At 45.1% G+C, this 22,956-nt stretch overlaps 3 protein-coding genes across 3 annotated transcripts; all 3 read right to left on the bottom strand.

The window, feature by feature from the left end:
* Nucleotides 1–2,485: 2,485 nt before the first annotated feature.
* On the bottom strand, nucleotides 2,486–6,368 carry LOC131886643 (forkhead box protein P1-like). Its single transcript, XM_059235038.1, has 7 exons — nucleotides 6,198–6,368; nucleotides 5,650–5,709; nucleotides 5,298–5,586; nucleotides 4,451–5,235; nucleotides 4,266–4,367; nucleotides 3,815–4,188; nucleotides 2,486–3,239 (listed from the first exon to the last, which is right to left on the bottom strand). Exons 1-7 carry the CDS (start codon nucleotides 6,351–6,353, stop codon nucleotides 2,720–2,722), a joined length of 2,286 nt encoding a protein of 761 aa, XP_059091021.1. The 5' UTR covers nucleotides 6,354–6,368; the 3' UTR covers nucleotides 2,486–2,719.
* A 5,198-nt stretch (nucleotides 6,369–11,566) lies between these two features.
* Nucleotides 11,567–13,756, bottom strand: LOC131886644 (tubulin alpha-8 chain-like). Its single transcript, XM_059235039.1, has 3 exons — nucleotides 12,888–13,756; nucleotides 12,497–12,817; nucleotides 11,567–12,063 (listed from the first exon to the last, which is right to left on the bottom strand). Exons 1-3 carry the CDS (start codon nucleotides 13,632–13,634, stop codon nucleotides 11,767–11,769), a joined length of 1,365 nt encoding a protein of 454 aa, XP_059091022.1. The 5' UTR covers nucleotides 13,635–13,756; the 3' UTR covers nucleotides 11,567–11,766.
* A 2,428-nt stretch (nucleotides 13,757–16,184) lies between these two features.
* Nucleotides 16,185–20,401, bottom strand: LOC131886047 (N-lysine methyltransferase KMT5A-A-like). The gene is made up of 5 exons (XM_059234268.1): nucleotides 19,738–20,401; nucleotides 18,921–19,388; nucleotides 18,325–18,802; nucleotides 17,829–18,257; nucleotides 16,185–17,717 (listed from the first exon to the last, which is right to left on the bottom strand). Exons 1-5 carry the CDS (start codon nucleotides 19,745–19,747, stop codon nucleotides 17,504–17,506), a joined length of 1,599 nt encoding a protein of 532 aa, XP_059090251.1. The 5' UTR covers nucleotides 19,748–20,401; the 3' UTR covers nucleotides 16,185–17,503.
* Nucleotides 20,402–22,956: the final 2,555 nt, after the last annotated feature.

Here is a 22,956-nt window from a genome sequence, read left to right on the forward strand (position 1 = left end):
AAATACCCTGTCAAGTTGCCAAAGTCTTTATGGAACGATCATGAACTTGCAATATCATTGGAGAGGAGGGCTTTCCAGTCCCCAAATTGAACACTCCCAAAGCAAAGAAGAAACGACAAAGCGAGACTGTCCTAATTCACCACTCGCAGTCTGCATTTCAACATGGAATATCTCACGCACGAACTCCAAGATTTGGAATGCGAAAAAATCGAATTATTAAATGGTGCACATTTAATTTTGATGGCGCCGCTCATAATTCCCGTTTGTTTCGTTTGCGCTCGGAACACTGAGTGAGTAACAAATTGCATCATTGGTCTTGGCTCCCTTTACAAGCTGAACGGTACATCGGATTCCAAATCCAGAGATTTATGAATAATGAACCATGGACGAAGAGCTTTCTTTAGTTGGTGTTGCTCTCAACATCATCATTAAGATTTGATTTGAAATGTTTCACATTCTAGTACGTATTTATTGTTGGACTGGATCAATCCCAAATCCCAATCAAAAAGGAAAAGTCACCCTCTGATACAATACATACTATGGAGTAAGTGTACTAGCACTTTTCTAAATGCTTTTAATGGAGTGGAGACTTAACGAAGTCAGTGTGTTCAGAATGATAATTAGCTCCTCACGAACGAGGATCACGAGACACGAGGACTGTTTGAAACAATGCGAGCAACATGCATGGAAATATGAGCACGTATCTCCTTCACCAATGAGTATGGAATGAAAAGGCCACGAGCGTTGGTAGTAATTGACAATGATCCAACGGTTCAAAACGACGTGGAGCACGGATATGTTGGTGCCCGTCGAATACTAATCCACAATATTTCAAGGTCTTCATTCATGTTTATATTTATTGGCCAAAGGGATCGATTAAGCTCGAGTCTTGGCGTGCTTGTTCCAAGACTCCTCTTGCCTTCGCCTGCTCATAACCATGATATTTAAATTGCTCAAAAGGTAAATGAGGCATAAAACTGGTTGGAAACTCGTTCCTTCTTCTAAAAGAAGAGGGATCGGACAATCGGTAAAGACTAGCCCGAGTGGAAGAATGTTGCTTTCTCGCTTTACGTTACTGTGTACGTATGTACCGTAAAAGAATGTTGTTATTCAATTCGAAAAATTGGCTTTTCCAGAGCAAACAAGGCAGACAAAAAGTCTGGTTCTCACGCTTAGCTAATATTGGGATACATTTGGAAGGAAATAGGTCTCTGCCTTAAAGAGAGAGAGAGAGAGAGAAAATGAAAAGAGCATTCCTCATTGAAAATGGCCAATATCCTGCCTTCTTCCAAGAGCTTAAAAGCCCTCTTTCCGCTTTTGGATTTACAAGAACATTTTCTCCGTCCAACACTCTAAGAACCAGCTCGAGTCAGACCAACCGCTTCCAGTCCAACTATGGACATTTTCCTAGTGTTTGGCGCATTCACAATCTCTCGTCTTCCCTCTCCATCAGGTTCATTTGAATAATCAAACAATGCCATCCCAGAGACTAGAGAGAAAGAATCTCTCTCCAGAAGTGGATCCACGCATCCGATTCTTCCCCCTCCCTACTCCGGAAAAAAATCAGCTTTCTTTGCCATTGGGTCAATCTCCCGTTTCCATGCATAAATATTCATCTCCGACACGATTTGCCTGCCGGTCAAGCCTCCCAAGAGCCTCTATAAATGTGCCTTAAAGAGATGCTGCTCATCTTGATTGAGCACGTGTGAGGTCCTAAGCCATCCGACACCTCGACAAACCTTGTGTTATCGCGCTACATCTGTATTTGAGCGCCTCCTCACACTACTTGCACTCATCCATTACGGGGTTAATCCATGCCTCCGCCCTGTAACAGGTAGTGGAGAGGACGATGGACAGGTGAGTCTCGTGTGGGAAGGGTTCCCGGTAGCGTTAGTTCTGTCGTCAAAGGGTTGCTGCGAGACGTTATCATTGGTGTCGTCGTCACAACGAGACGCTCGAAATCTGTTGGTAAATTGCTCTTTGAACACCTTTAGTGAGTGAGTGAGTGAGTGAGCGGCGGTAAAACGGGAAGCTCAAAGATCGGGCGTTGAAATATGAAATGCTTCGTGTCCGACAATCACGCTCAAGGATGATTTGATCACACTTTTTGCAGGTTTTGTGGGGAGGGAAGTCCGCCCCGGCTTTAGATTGGTTTGACGATCGAGACCTACAGGATGAGTTTTGAGGTAGAAATGAAGAACTTATTGCGAGGGAGGAGTTGGATATCTGTTTTTAATTATGCAAAGTGAGATGGCGTGAAAATTACAGTGGCAATGAAGAGGGCAACAAAAAGTGAGTAAGCGTCGTAATAAGTACGTACAGGAGAAGCGAAAAATAAAGATTCGATATTTTAAAACACAATATGAGGAGTACGATATTTGGTTTTGCACTCGCTCACATCGACATACTAATTCATAATTCATGGCGCTATGAGGTAAAGTTGGCAAATCGTGAGGACATGGTAGGAAGCGAGATTCGGGGGGGGGGGGGGGGGGGGGGGAATGGTGCTCAACATTAAGCATTGGACAAAAGGTGCGGTGTAAATTGTAGCCTAACTGCATTCCAAGGGCTGTTTGTTTTTGTTAATTTATATATGTATATAGAGGGATGATAGATAATATTCACAGAACGAGGAACACCAGGAAGAGACTGTCGTCGAATATCATTTAAAGTTTTGCAGGCGAGCACGCTGAGATAAAATACGAAAGTCGCCCACTGATTAGTCCTTGTCACCAGGATTGCTGTTTTCATCACCGTCATCGTGGCTGATGTCGTCATCATCGTCTTCGACATCATCGTCATTATCATCGTCTTGGTGGTTGCTCTGGCTGTTGTCATCTTTGTTTGGCATCATGTTACCCGTAGATAAATCCTCAGCTGGAAGAGACCCGTCGTCTCCATTGACTTCGAGGTCATCGGCTTTGTTTCCCTGAGGAGCTTGTTCAGCTGGCGCCTGGTCGGCATTCTCGAGGTTCTCCTGATCCACCTCGGTTTTCAAACCTCGCGGCGAAATCCGATCTGTTCTCTCCTCTTTGACTCGGTGCGTCTGCGTGATTCTGGCCGGCTCATCCTCTCTCGCCCTGTATGCGCGCTCATTTCCCCTTGGCGAGAACAATTCGTTTCGAAGTCGATGCGCGGACGACGAGGAGTTTTGAGAGGACGGAGGGAGCGGCGGTGGGGGTGAATTCGAGGCGTCGTCGGCCTTAACCCGTGACAAATCCAGGCTTCCTGGGGTGGACCTGAAGAGAGAGAAACACAGTAAAGGGACCAATTCAAGAGAGGGTAAGTCATATGCTCGACATATGCAAGCATTCAAAACAGCTTGGTCAACGCTTAAACGAGGGACAGATTCTTTTTTTGCCGCCTCCCTTCGGAGCGGATATACTTACAGAACGTACATATAGTATGTACAGACAGAAAGCCGAGAATGCCCTGAAGGTAATTCTTCGTTTGTCACCCCTCTCAAATTTACACCAGCAAACTCTGAATTAGGGTCAGTGGATTGCCCTGGAGCAGGGTTCCGTTGCTTTGCAGTCTCTCAGTCTCTCAGTCTCCCAGTCCAAGGGAGAACTGATCGATTATGGCCCCACCTTGACCTCTTTAGGCTTTGGTCCGCATCGATCGGGTATGCAGATTTTCCGTTATTGAGTCCAATTGCACTGACCTCTCTCGCTCTCTCTCTTTCTCTCTAATTCCCTCTCTTTCTCCTTTCTCGTCTTAACGAGGTAAAAGAGTTTCAATTTCAAGCATTTCCCTGGTTCGCTCCCCAATGACTGTTGCCCATAAACTGACCCTTTTTCTCCCAATAACTCACCGATTGTCAATGGAGGGCGGTGGGGATACGATCTCGTTATTGCGGTTAGCATCCGCCAGAAAAGCGGCCTTGAGATCGGGGAATGCGGCTCCGTGCTGTCGTCTTTGTTCAGCCAATAAAGCGGCTTGGTTGAAAAATGGAAAGCGATCTTGTGAGGCGTTGGCTGCCGCAGCCAACATGGAACTAAGACTTCGATCAAGTAAAGAGGGGCCAGAGGGTGTCAACGTCGGTGAACTAGCCGCACTGCTCGATTGAACACCACGTGGTGGGCGTCGCTTATGGTACTCGTCATCATCTACGGTCCACACAGCTCCTTTGACGTTTTCTACCCGCATGAAACACTTGTGCAGCGACAAGTTGTGCCGCACGGCATTCTAGATGAATATGAGAGGAACACATTCAAGTCAAAACCGGCGTTCGTTCCACTAATTGTATCAAAACATCAGCTTACCTTCCAACTGGCCGCGTTTCGTCTGAAGTACATGAAGGTGTTGGTGAACCAATTGTAAATCTCATGGAGGGTCAATTGCTCATCTGGAGCTTCATGAATGGCCTACAAAAAGTTGAGGTGGATGACGATCTTAACATGCATTCAAGCGAGACCGAAGAGGAGTGAGCATCACAATGTGGACTTACGTAGCGAATGAGGGCGGCGTAGGTGTAAGGAGGTCGGACGTCATTGTTCTTGTAGAATTCCCGGTTCATCTTGATGTCCATCTCAGGGTCCAGATTGGGATTACCTCGATCTCCTCGACCGCGTCGATCGTCAAAGCCAGGTGGCAACGGGGGCAAATTGGGCGTGGATGTCTTCTCAAGCAAACTCGAAGGAGGTCGGGGTCGAATCGCACCCGTGGTCATACTTTGGGATCGTCCTCCACTCATGGGAGTGTTTGACCCAGTGAACATGGGTGATCTCACTGCTGCCGTCAAGGCAGAGAGTGGCGAAGGCATGGAAGCCGTAATAGAGGACGGGCTATTGGACACATTTGACAACGGTGCCAACGGGCTCATAGCTGCCATATCCGCTGCCGTAAACACGGGCGATTCGCGTTTAATCCGTTTTGGACTCGGCGATCGTGTGTCTCGATGACCAACATGGCCATTCGGGGACAGTTCTCGGAGTTCACCGTTCCGAGATTCCATCTTCAAATGCTTCATCATGGCGTTCAGTTTGTCCTTCTCCTTGTTGAGTTGGAGCTCTAGTTGGCCGACGATCTGCATTTGAACTCGAGTTTGAGCCGTGGCCTTGTCGTTCCGGCCGTGGCAATCGTTCAAGTGTCTTTGAAAGGTCCCAATATCGGGGCAGGAAGTGTCACAACCCGGCCAATGGCAATGACCTCGATTGTAGAGCTGCTCTGAAGGTGGCGAAGATGGCGGAGTGGTCCTTGAGCCTCCGTTTGCGCTGGGACGACGTTCACGACCTTTTGGAACCAGAGCTCAATAAGAAAGTTGTTCAAGGATGCTGCATCGATAAATGACCTACCGTTGATGTTGTGCGGCTTCCGCTCGTTATTGTTATCGGGTCGGTTTTCCTTGAGAGAGCTTTCGGATCCAGTGGAACCGAGGTTATCTGAGGACATGTGTCGAGCTCGATGAGGTTGGTCCCGGATCACGTTCTTGTCATCCATTCCAAGCATAAGGGCCTGTTGTGTCATTTGGAGTTGTGCTACCAACTGCTGTTGTTGTTGTTGGAGTTGTTGGAGAGTGCCCGAGTTATTGCCCTTGGACGAGCCTAAATGGGTTTGCTGCAGCAGATTGATCTGGAGTTGCTCCTGAGGTTAGGAATTGAGAGTTAGTCAGCCCTTCGGGATCGGTGCAACATGAAGCTGAATTACCTGTATTTGTTGGGCCATTTGCTCCAGTTGTTTCCTCCCAGCTTCGACCATTTGTTGTTGCTGCAAAAGTGATTGTGGTCCGTTGAATTGAATCCTGGTTTGCTATGGTATGGAATTGTGTACGATTGTAACCAGAGATGTGACTATAATGTCTTTTCTCGATTTATTTGTTTAAGGTTCAAACAACTTTGGAACTTGATCAATAGGAGCAAAAGAAGCAATGGAAGCTGAGGCAATCCGTCAAAAAATCACCGTGCTCACTGCCACTTCAATTGTGAGCTAAATAAACACAAGCAAAAGACCCTCCTATGGCAGATGACATTGGTCGTCGATTTGAATGTTGTTGGTTTAGACGCTTGCTTTCAGTATTTAGAGCCCAAACCGAATGGGCTTTTGATTCGGTGCTCCATCAAAAAGACAGCCAAGAGATTATCTCTAAACACAATCCTGATTTTCGCACAGACACAAAATTGTACTAGATTGATTTCATTCTTAGATGGGCCAGTATTGATTGGTAATCAGACCAGCCTTTCCAACCCCATTCTTACCTGTTGTCTCTGGAGGGCCTGTTGGAGATGAAGAGGATTGACATTGGCCAACTGGGACTGGAGGATCCTCTGGAGGTTCTGTAGGGCCTGTGGCAGATTCCCATCGCCCCCATCCAAGAGGCCATGGGTGCCACTGCCAGGTGGATTGCCATTCATTGGGCTGAGGAGTGAGGCAGCAACACTGGTGGCGATCGGCATTGAATCCTAACAGAAGAGAGAGAAAGAAAAGGGGAACTTAATTGAGTTGCCAGTGGTGTCTGGCTGTGCCATTGTGTGCCACTCACTATCAGAGCAGAGATAGCACATCAGTCCTGGCACATTTGCCACCCCCACCCCGTTCACCATAGGGAAAGTTTGAAGCTATCTTAGGCGGAAGCTCACCCACCCTTTGGCGAAAAAAAAAACTTCCGAAGATCCTTTTTGGTTGAAAACATTTTTTCGTGTTGACAACAACACATTATTCATTATCTTTTCATTCTCTCTCGCCTTTTTCCTCTCTTTCACTCTCTCTCTCTCTCTGTTACATGATAATCTGAAGTTTGTCAGTCCCTCCACTTCTTCAGCAGCAACATCATGACAATGAGAGGCTTCTCTCTCACTTGAGAACTCACTGTCAGAAATAAGGATTCATTGCGATCTAGCCTGAAAACCATCCCGAAGGTCCTGAGACCTCTGACAGCAAGGCGGTGTCCAAAATCACTTTCTCTTGTCTTGAAACTTGGTCAAAACGTCATCTCTCTTGCAATGACGGCGTCTTAGTTAGTGTGGCAATTAAGGATGACCAAACAATTTCTCGTTCCAAAAGGTATGGAAAGAAAAAAAACTTTGCCAGTGATCAACACCACCACCTCCACCACCGCTACCACCACCTTCGTTTGATGAGGATTCTTTTCTCATCTTGTCTCTGATGAATGAAGGACCAAACCACACACAATAGCTTTCTAGATTCTCGTGTAATCATCGCACAGGGATAGAGGAAAATATTTGTTCTGCTCCATGCTTCATCTTAGCTTGGTTGTACGTAGTAAGTACACACATCTTTCTCGATCTGAACCAGAAATACTCAAACTGGCAATACCCAGTTAACAGCAATAAAGCCCGATTTCACTCTAAAGTAATATCCACATGACTCGCCAATGCCATTCCTACTTCCTCCTGGTTCCTCCTGAGAGAGTATGCAAATGAGCTCACGTGGGCTTTTTTCGCGCACGGACGCACAGCCTCGGTAAGATATACTATAAAGTTTTTAGAGGGGCAGAAGGAGGGGACGCAGGATGGGACAAGTACCCAAGTACCACCACTAACTGTATGTTCTAGGGTACGACGTACTGTACCAAAGGGAGGTTTTTCCCCGAGATAATTGACACCTCCAATGTTTCTTTGGATTGTTAGCCAGTCGTGGAGGATGAAAAAACCTGTCATATGAAGATTTCTTTCCCTTCCTTCAGGACATGATGTTCCAACGAGTGCATTACGAATAAAAACCATAGAGGAAACATACAAGGTGGTGACTGAGTGAGTTAGTAGTAAGTGAGTGAATGACTGACTGACTGACTGACTGACTGACTGAAGGATGTTGAAATTAATCAGTTATCGCTCCTCCTTTTTAATCAATTTGACGCATTTGTGACGAGGCGCTTTTCCGGCCCCCGGTTTTCTACAGAGATGACTGGAGATAAAATTCACTTTTTTTTGTTGATGGATGGCATGACATCATCGACAAGGAGGATGGATTAAAAACTGCTCTCATCTCGTTCATAGTTTCGCTTTCGCGCCTTATGAATTGGCAATGCCACTCTCCGAAAGAGGTCTGCAAACCGAACTCAAAAAGGGGTCGTTCGGGATCTCATGTGAAAACGAGTTAAAGCCACAACAGCCCTAAAGCCACGATGGACAGATGGATGGATGCATAGATCCTAGTCTTATTCCTCACGTATCATTATCATCATCATCATCATCATCATGAGATGCCCTGGATGCAAACTGGCGAGTAGTGTAAACATATATCATTGCTCAATTTGCATTTCTTCCCCCTTCAATTTGACCAGAACCAAGAAGAGGGCCTTTTACCCCGATGTCTTTAAAAGGTTTGTCGAACTGTGTGCACAGTGGACTGCTCAATCCTGCGGCCCCAATGCTCATGCATGACCTGCCCATTTACTTGGGTCTAAACTGCATTTGTTTCCTTAAACATGCTATTGCTCTAGGGGTTATTGGCTTGCATTGAGTGGCTGAAAATGATAGCATTGGTTGTTTGTGAATGAGTGTCGAATACATTTTAAGCTTGTTTTGAACCGTTTTAGAGTGAGCTCAGTAGTCTTTTACAGGACGGGAATCAGGTGCTTGAATTTGGTTTATGGGGTACATACAGGTACACTCGTTCTCTCTTTCTCTCTCTCTCACACACACACACACACACACACAGACTAATGTTCTATCTCAAATGAGGGCTCTGATATGAAAAGATAAACGAATTATGTTTCGTCTTGAAGGAAGTTTGCAAAACATCACGCAATTCTCTGAATTCAGGGCACATTGGAACTACGGACAGGGTACAACTCCAACAACAATCATGGTGGCTGGTGATCATGTGGAAAGCGTCTACATTTGAACGTTATACACTCACACACTCACACAACTCGATTTCATATCGAGTTTTGCAGCAACCTCTTGGGATAAGATAGGGCAAGCCAGAAAAAAACACTCACACCCATCTTTGAGAGTTTGCCGCGATTTGCTTCAATTTTGAGCGATGCGATCGTGTTTGATCAGTCTTAGGCTGCATTTAGGCACTGACCAAGATCAATGTAAAGGTATAAGACCCTGCCAATTTTACCACCTTTGGGAGAGAGTGAGAGTGAGAAAAAAGTCGTGGCAGTTCTTGAATAGGGCTCGAATTGAAACTCTGGAAGTTATGAAGGTCGTAAATTGGACTTTTACGAGCCTTGTCATTGAGCAAATCGGGGCTGACATCGGGGACATTGGGTTTGCGCTAAAAAATTGTTTATTTACGACATGCCTCCCGTACATCTCGGACTACCATAACCACGACAAGGTCCAACCCATTGGTTCTCCGCCCACCGTTTACCAAAGCCATTCGAGGGACCACACCTGGTCCTGCTCATAGCTCACTGAGAGAGCAAAAAAAACTCTGTTCGTATGTACTTGGTAAAAATTTACACCACTTATTCAGGTGAGTTCTCAGTTGAAAAGGGAGTTGTTTGTATTGAAAGAGCCAACCAAAGTGTGAAAGGCCCGTTGGGAGAAGCTAATATTGGTATTCTCACACCCGAACCTAAAATTGAGAGAAAAACAGTGGGTCCGAACGAACCGCCCAATGACAATGGAGTGTGGGGCTCAAATCTAGGGTGAGATATGTATGAATAACTCTTTTCTCTCCAACGCCCATATGGATGATGATGATTTGAAACACCACCTCATGTGGACTGGGGTCCATTTGCATGAGTTCGTGCCCGAGAAATCATTACTGGATGGATGGAGTAGTCAGATCAGATCAAAGAGCGGTTAGGGAATAATGCAATAATGCGAGAAAATTGCGAGTTCTCAGTATTCACTGCGCTCGATCTTTTCGCCGTTTGGCAAGAAGTGTGCTGGCAACGATGGCCAAGATCGTGTCATGGACGATATTCTGGGAAGGGAGGGGCCCCGATATCTACCCTGTCTTCATGAGTTATATGAACAATTGAATCTGTCGAAATGGGAACGATGGTTGGTTACCTGTGGGTTGGTTGGGTTTCCGCCAATCTGTGAGGAATATTCCAACATGATTCTAACGTCTCAACAGCCTGGAAAAACCAACCACACTTTTAATGTCTGAGGTCTCACCACCAATCGGTCTCATGCCATATAAAATATTCAGAGAATATACAAATTGTTCAACTTACATGTCATGGGTCAAGACGAGACAGAACTGTCTAAAACCGCACTGGCACTATTCAAATTGATATGAGTTCTTAATGATGATGATTTTAGAATGATTTGTTGATTTGCCTATTTGTGTCTCACTGTGTCACTGATCGATTTGATTGATTTGCTATTTTTGTAAGGCGCGTGTCCGAAGAGAGCTCTTCACTCGTCGACCTCTCACCAACAACTGACTGATTGTCCAGTCTGCTTACACGTCGTCCAGTCAACGTCTAGTCATGCTTGATTGTGTATTGCCGTTGTTGTCCACATACATGCGGACTACGTACATGAGAGTAGAGAAGACGAGGCAGAAAGAAAAAAAAGAAGTGGCTTTGGTGATGGACTGATGGACTGTGATGGTGGAGGTAGCACCACCACTGGATGGGGCTATCCCCGTCCCTCGGTCCCCTTTTCCTCAAAGCCGGCCACCGGGCACCATTTCTGCTCAATACATTCGTATATACTTACACACACACACACAGGCACACACTCACTGCGATGTGGTAAAGAGAGGCTAACAGCAGCGATACACACTCCGATACAAAACAGGGCAAAACCAGCAGCGCTTTTTTTTCCTTTCGCGCTTTGCGAAAACTTCCGTCGAACGGCCTATTGACGCGCAAACAACCCGGGACCACAAGGAACCCAAAGTAAAGGTAAAATACAGCAAATACGTTCAAATGCAGGTTGGCTTTTATCGGAAATCTGGTTATACTGCAATGTTGAGTTCGAAATACATATTCTGGGCTTGTGGAATAATAGCATTACTCGGCGGAAGGTGGCTTTTCTTGGCGGGATCACTTGAGATCCATTGGACACGCCGCAGGACTTCAATTTAGTTTACTGGAAAAGAGAACCAGCCTGACGATTCATCAAAGCAATTTTGGGCGATTTGGAGCTCTCTCTTTCTCTGTTAGCCTTTGAGGATCTAGCTTTAGCACGACTGTCTCTGCCTGCGTGTGTCTCTCGGAAGTCTCTCACCCCCGGGGATAGATGAGATGGTGTGTAGAATGGATGGTGGAGATGGATAGATGGTCGCAAGTAATTTTGAGTTGCCGCGGATTTTGAAAGGTGGTCAACCGAGTATAAGCCTTATCCAACAAGCGCCTTTGATAGAACGATAAGAGCGATGCCAAAATGGAGACGGCAATCCCGGACGATAATGTCGTGAGTGTGGGTCCAAAAAGATGGAAACGGGGAGTTCATGAACAAGACTTGATGCTGACCAGAATACAGGAAGGGAGGAGGGTGCTTGACGGCCAAAGCCCTCAAGAAGATGATGCATAAGCCAACATTCAAAATCTTCAAGTGGTTGCTGTTGTTGGTGTTGGTGGTGGTGATGGTGGTGCTTGGTGCGGCTTGTCTTTTGCCCTTGAGCTCAATTTGGAGAGAGGAAAAAGACAATTTCGGGGGTAAAAATTCACCCCCATTTGAAGAAGATGAGGGTTTGCAGGATTTTATTTGCCATTGGCCATGCAGTTGCAGGACTCATTCCGCCAAAGCGACTGGAAACCAACGCCCATTTGAAATTTGCACGATTTCGTTCAGATAAAAGGGTGTAAAACTTCTCGTTTGAATCCTTCTCGAAAAGAGGAAAGAGAGGTTGCGTGGAGAACATAATGAATTGGGTAGTTTGGTCGATCTAATATTCGTCGTCTTGACCATCGGCACTTTGTGGGTCCTCGTTGGCCACTTCATCGTAGTCGTTCTCGAGGGCTGCCAAATCTTCTCTGGCCTCGGTCATTTCGCCTTCTTCCATTCCCTCGCCCACATACCAATGAACAAAGGCCCGTTTGGCATACATGAGGTCAAATTTGTGATTGAGCCTCGACCAGGCCTCCACAATGGCAGTTGTATTCGAAATCATACAGACCGACCTCGGTGCTCTAGCTTGTTGGCATCCTGGAACGATGCTCATGGGTTCTTGGTTTAAGCCCACCTGGAAAAAAACAAATGTATCCATGTAAATGCTCAATTGATAACACCAAGATGAAACAAACTAAAGCCAAATTTGCCAAATCAGCTACCTCAATAGCTTTTTAACAGATTCAGTAGAGCGCCTTGACGAATCAATTTTGAGTTCCAAACATTTTAAGTCAAGCCACTAGTTTAAGCCTCGGCCAACAATATCTGTTAATAATATGTACATTGGTAAGATAGTCCCGTACAAGTCTAATCAGTCAAATGTATTTTGACGGAAGACCGTTTTGAAAAACTTTGAAATTATCAAATGTAAATTTCTGTATCATTAGTTCCTGAATATGAGAATGGCTTTAAAAAAAATTGCGACTCAACATGAACGTTTCCGACCAAAATCAGAGTTCGAATGAGGTCGATTCGAAGCAGCTTTATGCGTCTTGATTGCACATTACCTTGAAGCCAGTTGGACACCAATCCACGAATTGGATGGCTCTTTTGGTTTTGATGATATTGATGGCTGCATTGACATCCTTGGGCACCACATCGCCTCGATAAAGCAAGCAACAGGCCATGTATTTGCCTTGTCTGGGATCACATTTGACCATTTGATAATCGGGCTCAAAGCATGAAGTAGTGAGGTCGCTCACCGACAAGAACTCATGTTTCGACTTCTCCTGAGAAATAACGGGGGCGTAACTGACCAGCGGGAAATGGATCCTGGGATAGGGCACAAGATTCGTTTGGAACTCGTTCAAATCCACATTCAATTGTCCCTGGAAATAAGAACTATGCTGTATGTAGATAGCATGAACATCAATTCACTTCCCCTCAGTCTCAACTGACCTCGAATCTGAGGCTGGTCGTGATGGAGGAAACCACTTGAGCAATCAAATGGTTCAAATTCGAATAAGAAGGTCGTCCTATGTCGAGTCTCCGTTGACAGATGTCGAAGATGGCCTCATTATCCACCAAAAACGAGCAATCCGTCTGCTCCATGGTGGAATGGGTGGTCAGGATGGAATTATAGGGTTCCACCACAGCCGTAGCCACTTTGGGCGAAGGATACACGGCAAAATCCAGTTTACTCTTGCGAGGGAACTCGGCACTCAATCGTTCCATGAGCAGGGCCGTGAATCCGGAGCCGGTTCCCCCGCCAAACGAGTGGAACACGAGAAAGCCCTGCAGGCCCTCGCACGCGTCTGTCATCTTTCGGAGCTTGTCCATGGTGAGGTCAATCATTTCCTTGCCCACGGTGTAATGACCTCGAGCAAAGTTATTGGCCGCGTCCTCTTTGGAATTGATGATCAATTCCGGGTGGAACAGACTCTTGTAAGCGCCATGGCGCAATTCATCCACCACCATGGGCTCCAGGTCCACAAACAGGGATCGAGGAACATATTTGGCAGCTTTGGTCTCGGAATAGAATGAACTGAAATCCGATCCATCAGGTTTGAGGCTCCGCTTCTCGACAGATTCCGGCAATAAATTTCCATCGGGCCCAATCCCGTGTTCCAAACCAAATAGCTCCCAACAATGGCCACCCATTTGGACCCCGGCCTGACCAATGTTGATGCTAATACACTCGCGCATTTTTCGAGATCCAATTGGAAAAGTAGTGCGCTTCTGAAAAAGACCTGGCGCAAAGCTGAACACTAGTCTAGTGGGAGATGAGTGCGAGACTACTGTCGTCTTCCAAAGGTCTTCAGCCTCCCTTCTAAACACGGAGTTTACAACCTTGTCTCTCCCAGCCTCATTGGGTTCATTGGGAGGGGGAACATGTTTTTTTGTTTATCGAAGAAATCCTAATTAATCTTTGGACGACAATCTTTGCATGATGCCTTCCCATCAAATTGTAACAATGTGAAATAGGAAGTTGTGATTGAGGCCATTTTTGGAGGTCGTGTAGCTGGTTGTTTGTTCACAAATTCTGAATATGCAATCTGCAGAGTGAAGTGTAAAACGATCATCAATTTGAAGTTAACCAACAAAAATGCGTGTTTTTCGAACGGCTCATAAAATTGCCAACTTATCTGGATGTGGATAAAAGTCGTAAAAGTTTTATGAATTGTCTTCTTTTCCCGTAATAAAATTATTCAAAATCATATCCAATGTTTGCGCTATTAAAGTCTCAAGCGGAAGGACAGTTGTCGCTGATAAGAGCTTTTCAGTGTCAAGTTTCCATCCAGACACTTGTGACCAACCAAAGCTATCACGAATGGCCATAAACATGTATTTAAAAAGACACTCTCAGATGTCCACGTACGTGCGTGCACAGTTCTATGAACTGTACATTGTAATGTAGAAAGTGAGAAGCATTTGCCAGTATTTGCACGTGGTCAGCGTTATTGAAACGGAAAACTGCATCATGATTGGTTGTAATGGAGGCGTGAACTGAACCTACATTACCACCCTACATACTATGATTCGTCAATATCCTTAATGAGCTCGGGAGCTAATCCAGTTTCTCTTTCTCTGCTGACCAGCTTGTGACGGGAGGATCCAATGTATTGTATGTACATTTACTTTGTTCGTGTACTACATCATAGATTTTGGTCGAGGTATTCTTCACGATGAATGGCAAACAAGATGAAAACCTTTCAAAGCCAAGGAGGATGGAGACACGATCCAACGTGTCTCCAAAATGCACTCTGTATCTATCCAGTGCTGAATTTAGACAAGGGAGGGGAAAACAACGATTCACAATAAAAACCACATCTCATATTTATCATTACTTCAGCATGATCTGGGCGATTCTGACGAGTCATCTTGGAAATCTGTAATGTTCTAATAAACCTGCTCTGAAGCTCGTCGGTCTAGTACGTCCATCCACGTATTGTATGTACAGTAGGTAGCGTGCAGATACATAGGATAAGCACCTCATGATCTTCTGCTCTTCTTGCTCCATCTCCTTCATGCATCATGCTCGAACACTGTGACCATCATCCACGATTTTGATGTTATTTGCTGGCTTGAAATCTTACATGGTTTGTTAGTCGATTGGACAAGGCAAAATTAGACACAATTTGGCTAATTCACTCTTCAAAAGGCACCTGTGAATGTGCGAAATCCACGAACATTCCAATTCCATTCAGAAATTGGAACAAAAAAAGCCGAAGTAAACATGCTCGTGAAGAGGATGGATGCTAAAGGGACGTGTTACAATAGCTGGTTGGTCAGAGATTTCGTACTCTCCGGTTTCGGCTGAGCACTCCCATTGTTGCCATAAAGGGNGGGGGGGGGAGAGATTGACAAATTGTGTCTTAAGGTTCTCAAGACAAACATGGATGATTTGAACAAACTAGCATCATCATTCGGCCAATATCGCACACGCCGTGAAGTCGTAAATAGCTTCTAGTTCCGCAGGTAGGCCCAAACACAAAAGGCGTCCTACAGGGATTGTTGTGAGCACCACTAATAATCCCTAACGAAATGAATGGGAAAAAAGTTGAGAGATATTATGTTTTGTTGGATGGCCTTTTTGTGGACAAAACTTAGTATACATGGAAACAACCTCAACCCAAGCCATTTTCGAAACGCGACTTGAAATCACCTCAATTGTCAGGTATTGATTTGCTGACGGCCCAAGGCGAATGAAAATAAAGAGAGAGAGAGAGAGAGAGAGAGAGAGGGGGGGGTGCTTTTGGTTTGGGTTTCCAGGGTAGTTTCTTCTTCCCAACCACCCCGAACTTGACGTCAGACCAGGCACTGAAATCGTTCCTTTATTCTTGAGGTAGATGGTTCAAGCTTTGTGGATTAAAGGTGTCCATCTTGAAGTGAAGCCAGAGGTTGGTTCGTCCCAGGATTGATGAATTCACTTGTGAATAAAATCAAAGTGTTGAATACCCAAATGGACTCATTCTTGTCTGTCAGACATTCAAGCTCGTAATTGTGAACGTAAAGAGAGACGAATTGACCAAGCTGAGGAGAATGCTCTCAACACGAATGTCGTCCTGCTTTAATGGCTATAGTGTATGTATCCTGATTGAGCTTGGATCATGAAAATAAGCGGGTCTGAGGCTCTTTGTACGAACTTTTTTTTAATGGAGGCTTTGAAGGAATGGTGTTTCCAGGGAATCTAGGTCAGATTTGGAGTGCCTTTTGGTGAGTTTATACCGTTATTTAGAGGCTATGTAAGCGTAATAAAAGGTTGGCGTCGTCTTTTATTCCTTAAATAGTTAGTATTATACATGGCTTCATCAAAAACATCTGGCTGTCTATCAAAAGTCACAGCAGGTGATATTGATAATAGTTATGATGATAATGACCACTTTGGAGAGCCTTTGTTGAATGACATAATAATGATGATGATTGACATTTCGAAGCAAAATCAAGGCTTTTTCTTAAGTGATTTGACCAAAGGGAACTTGGTTGTTCCACGGAGTCCTTGGGAAAAGGAATTGGAAATGGTTTGAAGGAGCACGACGAATCGTGCCGATAGATGGTTGTGGTTGATCCGCAATGATATGAAGCTCAGAGGGAGAGAGACAAAAGGGTTCGAGTTTTTCAAGAAATGAGATCACAAAACAAGGTTTGGGAGGATTCTTTACATCCTTTTTCTGAACAGGGACACTTTAGCTTTTAGGTCTGACAAATGATCAATTTAGTTGGCGATACAATCTTCTTTTGAATGGGGGCGTGTCTGGTTCCGGAGAAGAGGAGAGTGGAAAATTGGCGGGAACCCTTGCATTGAATCGATTGAAGAAAAATATTGGAAAGGGGAACTGGGGACTAAATTCTGTACAAATGTCCAATTTTGGGCCAAGATGAATTGGTAAGTAAGTGTCACAAGGGGATCGAAAAATAAGTTATGTGTTAAAGTTTTTGTGCAAAATACTACGGCAAATCTGCAAAAGTGCTTCCGTCACGTGACTATCCATTCTCTTGTAGAAAAAGCTCCTTACGAAAATGTGATTAAGATCATAGTTCATTTTTTCCCCTCGGAGTACTCTTCTCTGTAATTGACGCTATTAATTACCACTGTCAATGACCTAGTGACTAACTCAAAAGAGAGTTCGAAGGCAATCATTGGTCTCCGTGTGAATGAATCGATTGGTTCATTCAATAATCGAGGCGATACTAGAAGAGCAGAATTATAGATCAATCGCCTCGGACCCAATCTACAAATATTCGAGATAAGATGGCACAATTATATATCTTTCAATCTTTGGGAGCTTCTGCGAGTCAAACCGGCTCCGAGCCAAAATCTTTCTTCAGCAGAGACAAATTTACAGACAGACAAACAGGTAGATAGTCAGGTAAGAGGGGTGTACGGGTTTCTCTTCCAAGGCCTTTTCGATTCGAGGTCATGGATTTGAATGAGTGAGTGAATGAATGAGTGAGTGAGAGGGCGAGACAAAATTGAATGAACACACAATCAGGGTTCAGCCATGGCAGAAAGTTGAACACGCCTCATATGAGCTGATTCAGTCCCTTGACCCTGGGCTGCCGGATCTACTTTTCTAGTAAGCCAACCATGGGTGAGCCTCCAGACTCTCTTTGGAGCGATCTCCATAATCGTAGAGGAGCTCAGTACCAGACGGAATCTCTGTCCGAGCCACGAGGATCAGTCTGGGCATGTTTTTGAAGCTGACAACTTTGGTTTGAAGGTTGGGCGTCAGGCGGGAATGGTTGACCAACCGGCCAAGTCGGCCACTTTCACTCGTGGCGTCAATACTGAAATGTAATGTTTTTTAGAGTTTCAACTCTTGGGCGTCGTGAATTTCGTTGCTACCCAAAAAATGATTGTAGGATCAAAATATCAAGAAAAAGTCAAGCTTGACTTACCAATAATTGTGGTTATTGTACTTGAAATAGTACATGTAACAACCGGTGCTCAAGTCCAGGGAGTACTTGCTCTCCCTCTCTTTGGCACTTCCGATATCAATCAAATCGCCCGCGTACTCGACCACGAACTCCCCCTTTTCGAAGTGCTTCAAGGCCACCACACCCCGCCCTTTTTCGGGGAACACCTCCACCGCCACATCACACTCATTATCATCATCGGCTAAGAGATGGTGCTCGATCTCCTGGAGTTGTTCCTTTTCAAGGGTGGTCTTGGATTTGCGGTTGGACCGACGGATGTGGAAGTACTCAGTCATTTTATGACTCGAGTTGGCCGCATGGGCCGCAGCCTTAGACTTCTTATTGGCGGCAGTGGGACGGGCTGTGTTCTTGGTTGAGGTCACAATGCTCGGCATGGCCTCGGTTTGTGTACTAAAAATAGGGAATGACAACAAGGTGTGGACAAGTTTCTTGTGTAACGTTATTAGATAGAACGTACCCAGAGGTTTGGGACGCCGAAGTTCGGTCCGAATGGTCTCCAGAGGCCTTGAGCGGGGAAAACATGCTTGGCTGATGATGATAATGGGACTCTGGTTCTTGGTGAGAGGACGAGGATGGCTGGGTAGCAACGCCATCATTGGGTTCGTTTTTCTTTGTCTTTGGTGAGAGGGTGAGCCGGAGCTTTTGGAGAGCACTGGCCGAGATCATGGCCTTCGTCGGGCTATTACTACTGCAGGTATAGGTACTGCTACAGTTCGTGCTCCCACTACTGACGCAGTTAGTCTTGCTTGGGGCGGATTTCCCTTCCAAGAGCTGAATCTTGTGAGGTGTGGGCGGGCTAGCTGGATTAGGGGTGGTGCCTACCATCATTTTAGACGGGGAAGGGGGAGGGGTCGAGGTCGGATTTAGGCGCACTGTCTCATGGGCCAGGCTCAGTAAGGGTGCCTTCTTGGACCGGAGTTGACTCCTCGTCATGACTGTTAGAAAATAATAGATCCGTGATTACGCATTGGCATGTAGCTCAGCTAAGAAAAAGGTCATGTCACCGCATATGGGACTAGTTGAAAATTGAGTTTTAACCATGAATAAAATTACCTCGGGTGTTATCCTCCACATGTTTGCCCGTCAATGGCGCTTTGGGGCGGTGGGAATGATGGGCATTGGGATTGGTCTGGCGCTCATGGTCCTCGTCGTTCTCTTTACCCGAGTCGCCTTCCGAGCGATCCGAAGCCTGATCGTCGGCGCGATTGCTCAAGGCTCGGTCGTCGATCGACGTTAAGAGGACGGCCTTAGGGGGCGGAGATTCGGGTTGACGCAGGGGTTTCTGGGCGGCTTGAAAGTAATCCTTGATGGTTGGCCCTCGACCTTTGGCCGGTGAACGGGTGGACGGAGGCGGGTCCGCCGCCGTAGAATCCATGCTGTGGGCTGACACGCTTTCACTGGCCTCGCCGTTTTCGAGACGAGAGTCTTTGACCTTGGGTGCGTCGTCGGCCGTGGAGCTCTCTTCCGAACCTTCACGCGAGAGCCTTTGCGAGGTACAAGCCGACAAGGACTTTTTTCGACCTGAAAGGCAGTAAGTTTTCAAACTTGTCATTATTCAGGCCCTTGATCATCCTCGGCCCAGGCGGGTTAGCTGGCGTAAACCTCAGGCAGTGACCGTCTTTATATTCGCCCCAATGCGAAGTTAATTCAGAAACACCAACGCCCACCTATCTATGCATTGCCCAGCTATTCCAATATTCCAAGCTAGCTAGCCCGGCTTCAATCCGTGCTCATAAAAAGAGGTGCCCTTTAGCTATTGGCACGGTCTCTATCCTTCAGCCGTACTTTCGGCCGTTCCTTTGCCCGTCAGATTACCGGAATGTTCCCATCGACTCCCGAATATCCCACAATTATGGGCGATGAGACTGACCTCGGGGCATGATGGTGCACTCCCTCTGGGGCGTGGCACAATCGGCGAGGAATCCACGATCCAGAGTATCCAGGGTTCAAGGTGGGACAGAGAGCGGACAAGAGGCCCGATTTCCAAGCCAGGGGTGAAGGGGGAGGGGGGGATTCTAATACCCAGTCATGATGCTCTGGTCAGGCCAGCGTTCCGGGGGCGTGTGGGTCTCGATCCAGAGAGACTCGGGCGTGATGGCAGGGCGTCAGCAGGGGGATGAGCGGGTCGAGAGCGCACTCTGTCCACTTATCAGTTGGACCACAACAAAGGCCAAGGCTGAGTTTGTTGCTGGCGATAATGGGAGTGCGTGACCAGTTCAGTTTGGACTATGGCGCCTCATAAGAGTGGCAACAGCTGGTCACTCCGAGGTTTATGATGGAAATAAAAATGAAAACTTTGAATGAAGAAAACGGAAGCCCAGGCTGCATTTGGTTGGTGGTTGGGGTGATTGGGGTCCATCCCAGGCCCTGACCAAGTTTGAGCTACATTGGCCCTCGGGTCACCCGGTCCAAGGATTTTTGAATTCAATTCGAAAGGGAGAACATAAACCCGCAGCTGTCTCACAGCTGTGGATGCCAGCGACTTTTTTTCATAATCTCGGCCGAGGCCAGCTGGTGGGGGAGGCTGGATTTGCCCGTTCAAATTACAGCCAGGTCCATCAGGGTGACCAGCCCAGCACAACAGGTCAGTTTTAGCCTTCAAAGGTCTTCAATTGGCAATGAGTAATTCATCTCATATGTCACTTTCTAGAATGCTGACTCCATTTTTGCTCTTGTTCATCTTCACTTTCTGTTCAACATGGAAATGAAAAAGGCAAGAGTGCTATGACATTTAGTAACGAATTGGATGGATGCATTCCCTATGTAAAGAAGAAAAGAGAAACATTGCCTTGATTTTAAGATTTGTCTTTTTAAATGCAACTGAAACTAAAAATCATATATTTATCCCCAATCAATGGCAACTTCCACAAATAAATATGTAAGTGGAAGATAAGTCAATGGTCAATTTAGATGAAATTTAGAAATTTGGGATTTTTTTTATTTCTAAACCTGTTCAAGAGCGGCTTCATTGGCGGCTTTTATTAGCGCATTGTACTCACGCTAGCCCACTAAATTTGTTTTTCCGGGGTCATTTCCTATTTCAAATAACCCTAGTGAGTAAAGGTCTGGAAAATAGCTAGTTTTTAGGTTGCAAGTTCTAACTTTGATCAACAATGAATGAAAAATTTAGTAGCTTATTGTGGTGTTGTTGCTTGCGTTAATTTTCTACATATGCATGAACATACGGGCAGTAAGTGTTCCAACTTGCAATTTTGAAAAGGTGAACAAAGCTGTGACTAGTCTGGTATTCAAGTACTTCAGGGGTTTCCACCATGCAAAAAATGATTGACATTGTCTTCTATGGGCATAATGCTCATTGAGTAGAAAGAAACACTTTTTGTCTTGCCTTTAGATGAAAAAGATCAATATCAATCCAAACCCAAATTTACGTTTTTAAGTTTAGTACTATGATTTTTAACAATGCAATCTAGACGCAATCAACTGGATGGCTTGTAAGATCACAAATATCAATTTGATATAATCTAAATTTTTTGGTACAATTAACTTTCAATCACATGGACAAAAGAACACAAATTTCTATTTATCTACTTTCATTGGGGCAGTAGTGTGTGTAAAACTTATTTTTCAAAAGGCTATGTTTCCGTGAAAACATTGAGAATTCTCGATATGTTGTGGATGTGGAAAGAGTAGCTTTTTTCAGGTTAAGCACCCGTTTTAGGAACTGCTCTTATGGAGTCAAATTAACGTCTTTCTACAAGAAAAACATAGGATCGACCGTTCTATCTTGTACTCCATGCATTCCTAATTCCATGGCAAAGCCTTCAGGGTTGCCATTCAGGTGGGTATTTCAAGAGAACTGTCTTGATGCGACAGCTCTATTTTCCGGGTTCAAGCGCTCCTGGAGTTTTGATGTTAACGTTAAAAGCGGAGGACGCAATTCCGCGGCTTCAAGGGAAGCAAGACTTCCAAACAGCTGTTTAGCTGCGCTATAGCGCTTCAACGTCCCGGCCCTCCTCTGTTCATGTTCTTCGTCAAGTACAGAGTACCCTGAATGAGTTTGCCAGCACCCCTTGAGGCCAAATTAGAGCTCACAAGTTGCCGTTTGGAGGACAATTAATAATCAAATTGAGCCACTTGGAGGTCACTTTCATCAACTGTTTTCTTTGATATTTCAAGCAATGAGTGCAGTAATAAAGGTGGGGCATTAAATGTGGAACTGAAATTTGAATTTAGACCACAAAGTAATGTTTTTTTACCTCAGAAAGTGAAAACAAACGTGGAAAAGCTATTAAAAAGTGATAAGACCCCATATCACCTCTCCAAACAAATACTTATGCAAGAGCCATCTCGCATCATACCCATTATTGGGAATATTTGAATATTTTGAAATTCTGGTGGTATTGAAGCTTACAGTACATTAAAAAAAATGATAATGTTGGCTTGAGATTTATGTTTTCTATAGAGGGATTTTTCTTTTTGGCCCAGAGTATGATGCAAACAGGCTTCAAAATGCGATTGTTTCTCAAGCTGCTACCAAAGCGTCATATTGAATCATTATTTTTGAACAAAATGATAAACTTTAACATTAATAATAGAAAGTTAAAGAGCATGATCCAATTGGTAAAATGTGGCTTTTTAGGTCAACCATTTATGGCAATTCAGGCACCAATGTTAAAACGATCTCTGCTTGTAGCAGAAAGTTATAAACATGAGATAATATTTTCGTTATTCCTTTCTGGCATATTTTCTGGCATTGTCTGGGTTTGATCCGACATATTCTGGTCTTGATCCTACGTGTTTTAATTTGTCAAGGCCACGGACATGGCAGCACTGCTCTGAACCCTACCATGTAACATGGATTGACAAAAAGATGTTAGTTTTGCCACATCTTATTCTGTACTTTCCCTAATTATTCTAAACAGTTCAACAACACAGTATTTTTGACCCTAATCACGACATATGTTTCCGGCCTTTCTTTGTCAGTTGGTCCATTTGTTCAACGCGACCGCCAAGTAATACGTGGTCGGTCCAAGACCGTCAGGCCTTGGAAAAAAGATCGTCAAGCAACAGCTCACAGCCTTCCGCCCTCCGTCAGCAATTCTCCACCTCAAGCAAGAGCATGAATAAA

The sequence above is a fragment of the Tigriopus californicus genome, chromosome 9, assembly GCF_007210705.1.
Source record: "Tigriopus californicus strain San Diego chromosome 9, Tcal_SD_v2.1, whole genome shotgun sequence".
Taxonomy (NCBI): Eukaryota; Metazoa; Arthropoda; class Copepoda; order Harpacticoida; family Harpacticidae; genus Tigriopus; species Tigriopus californicus.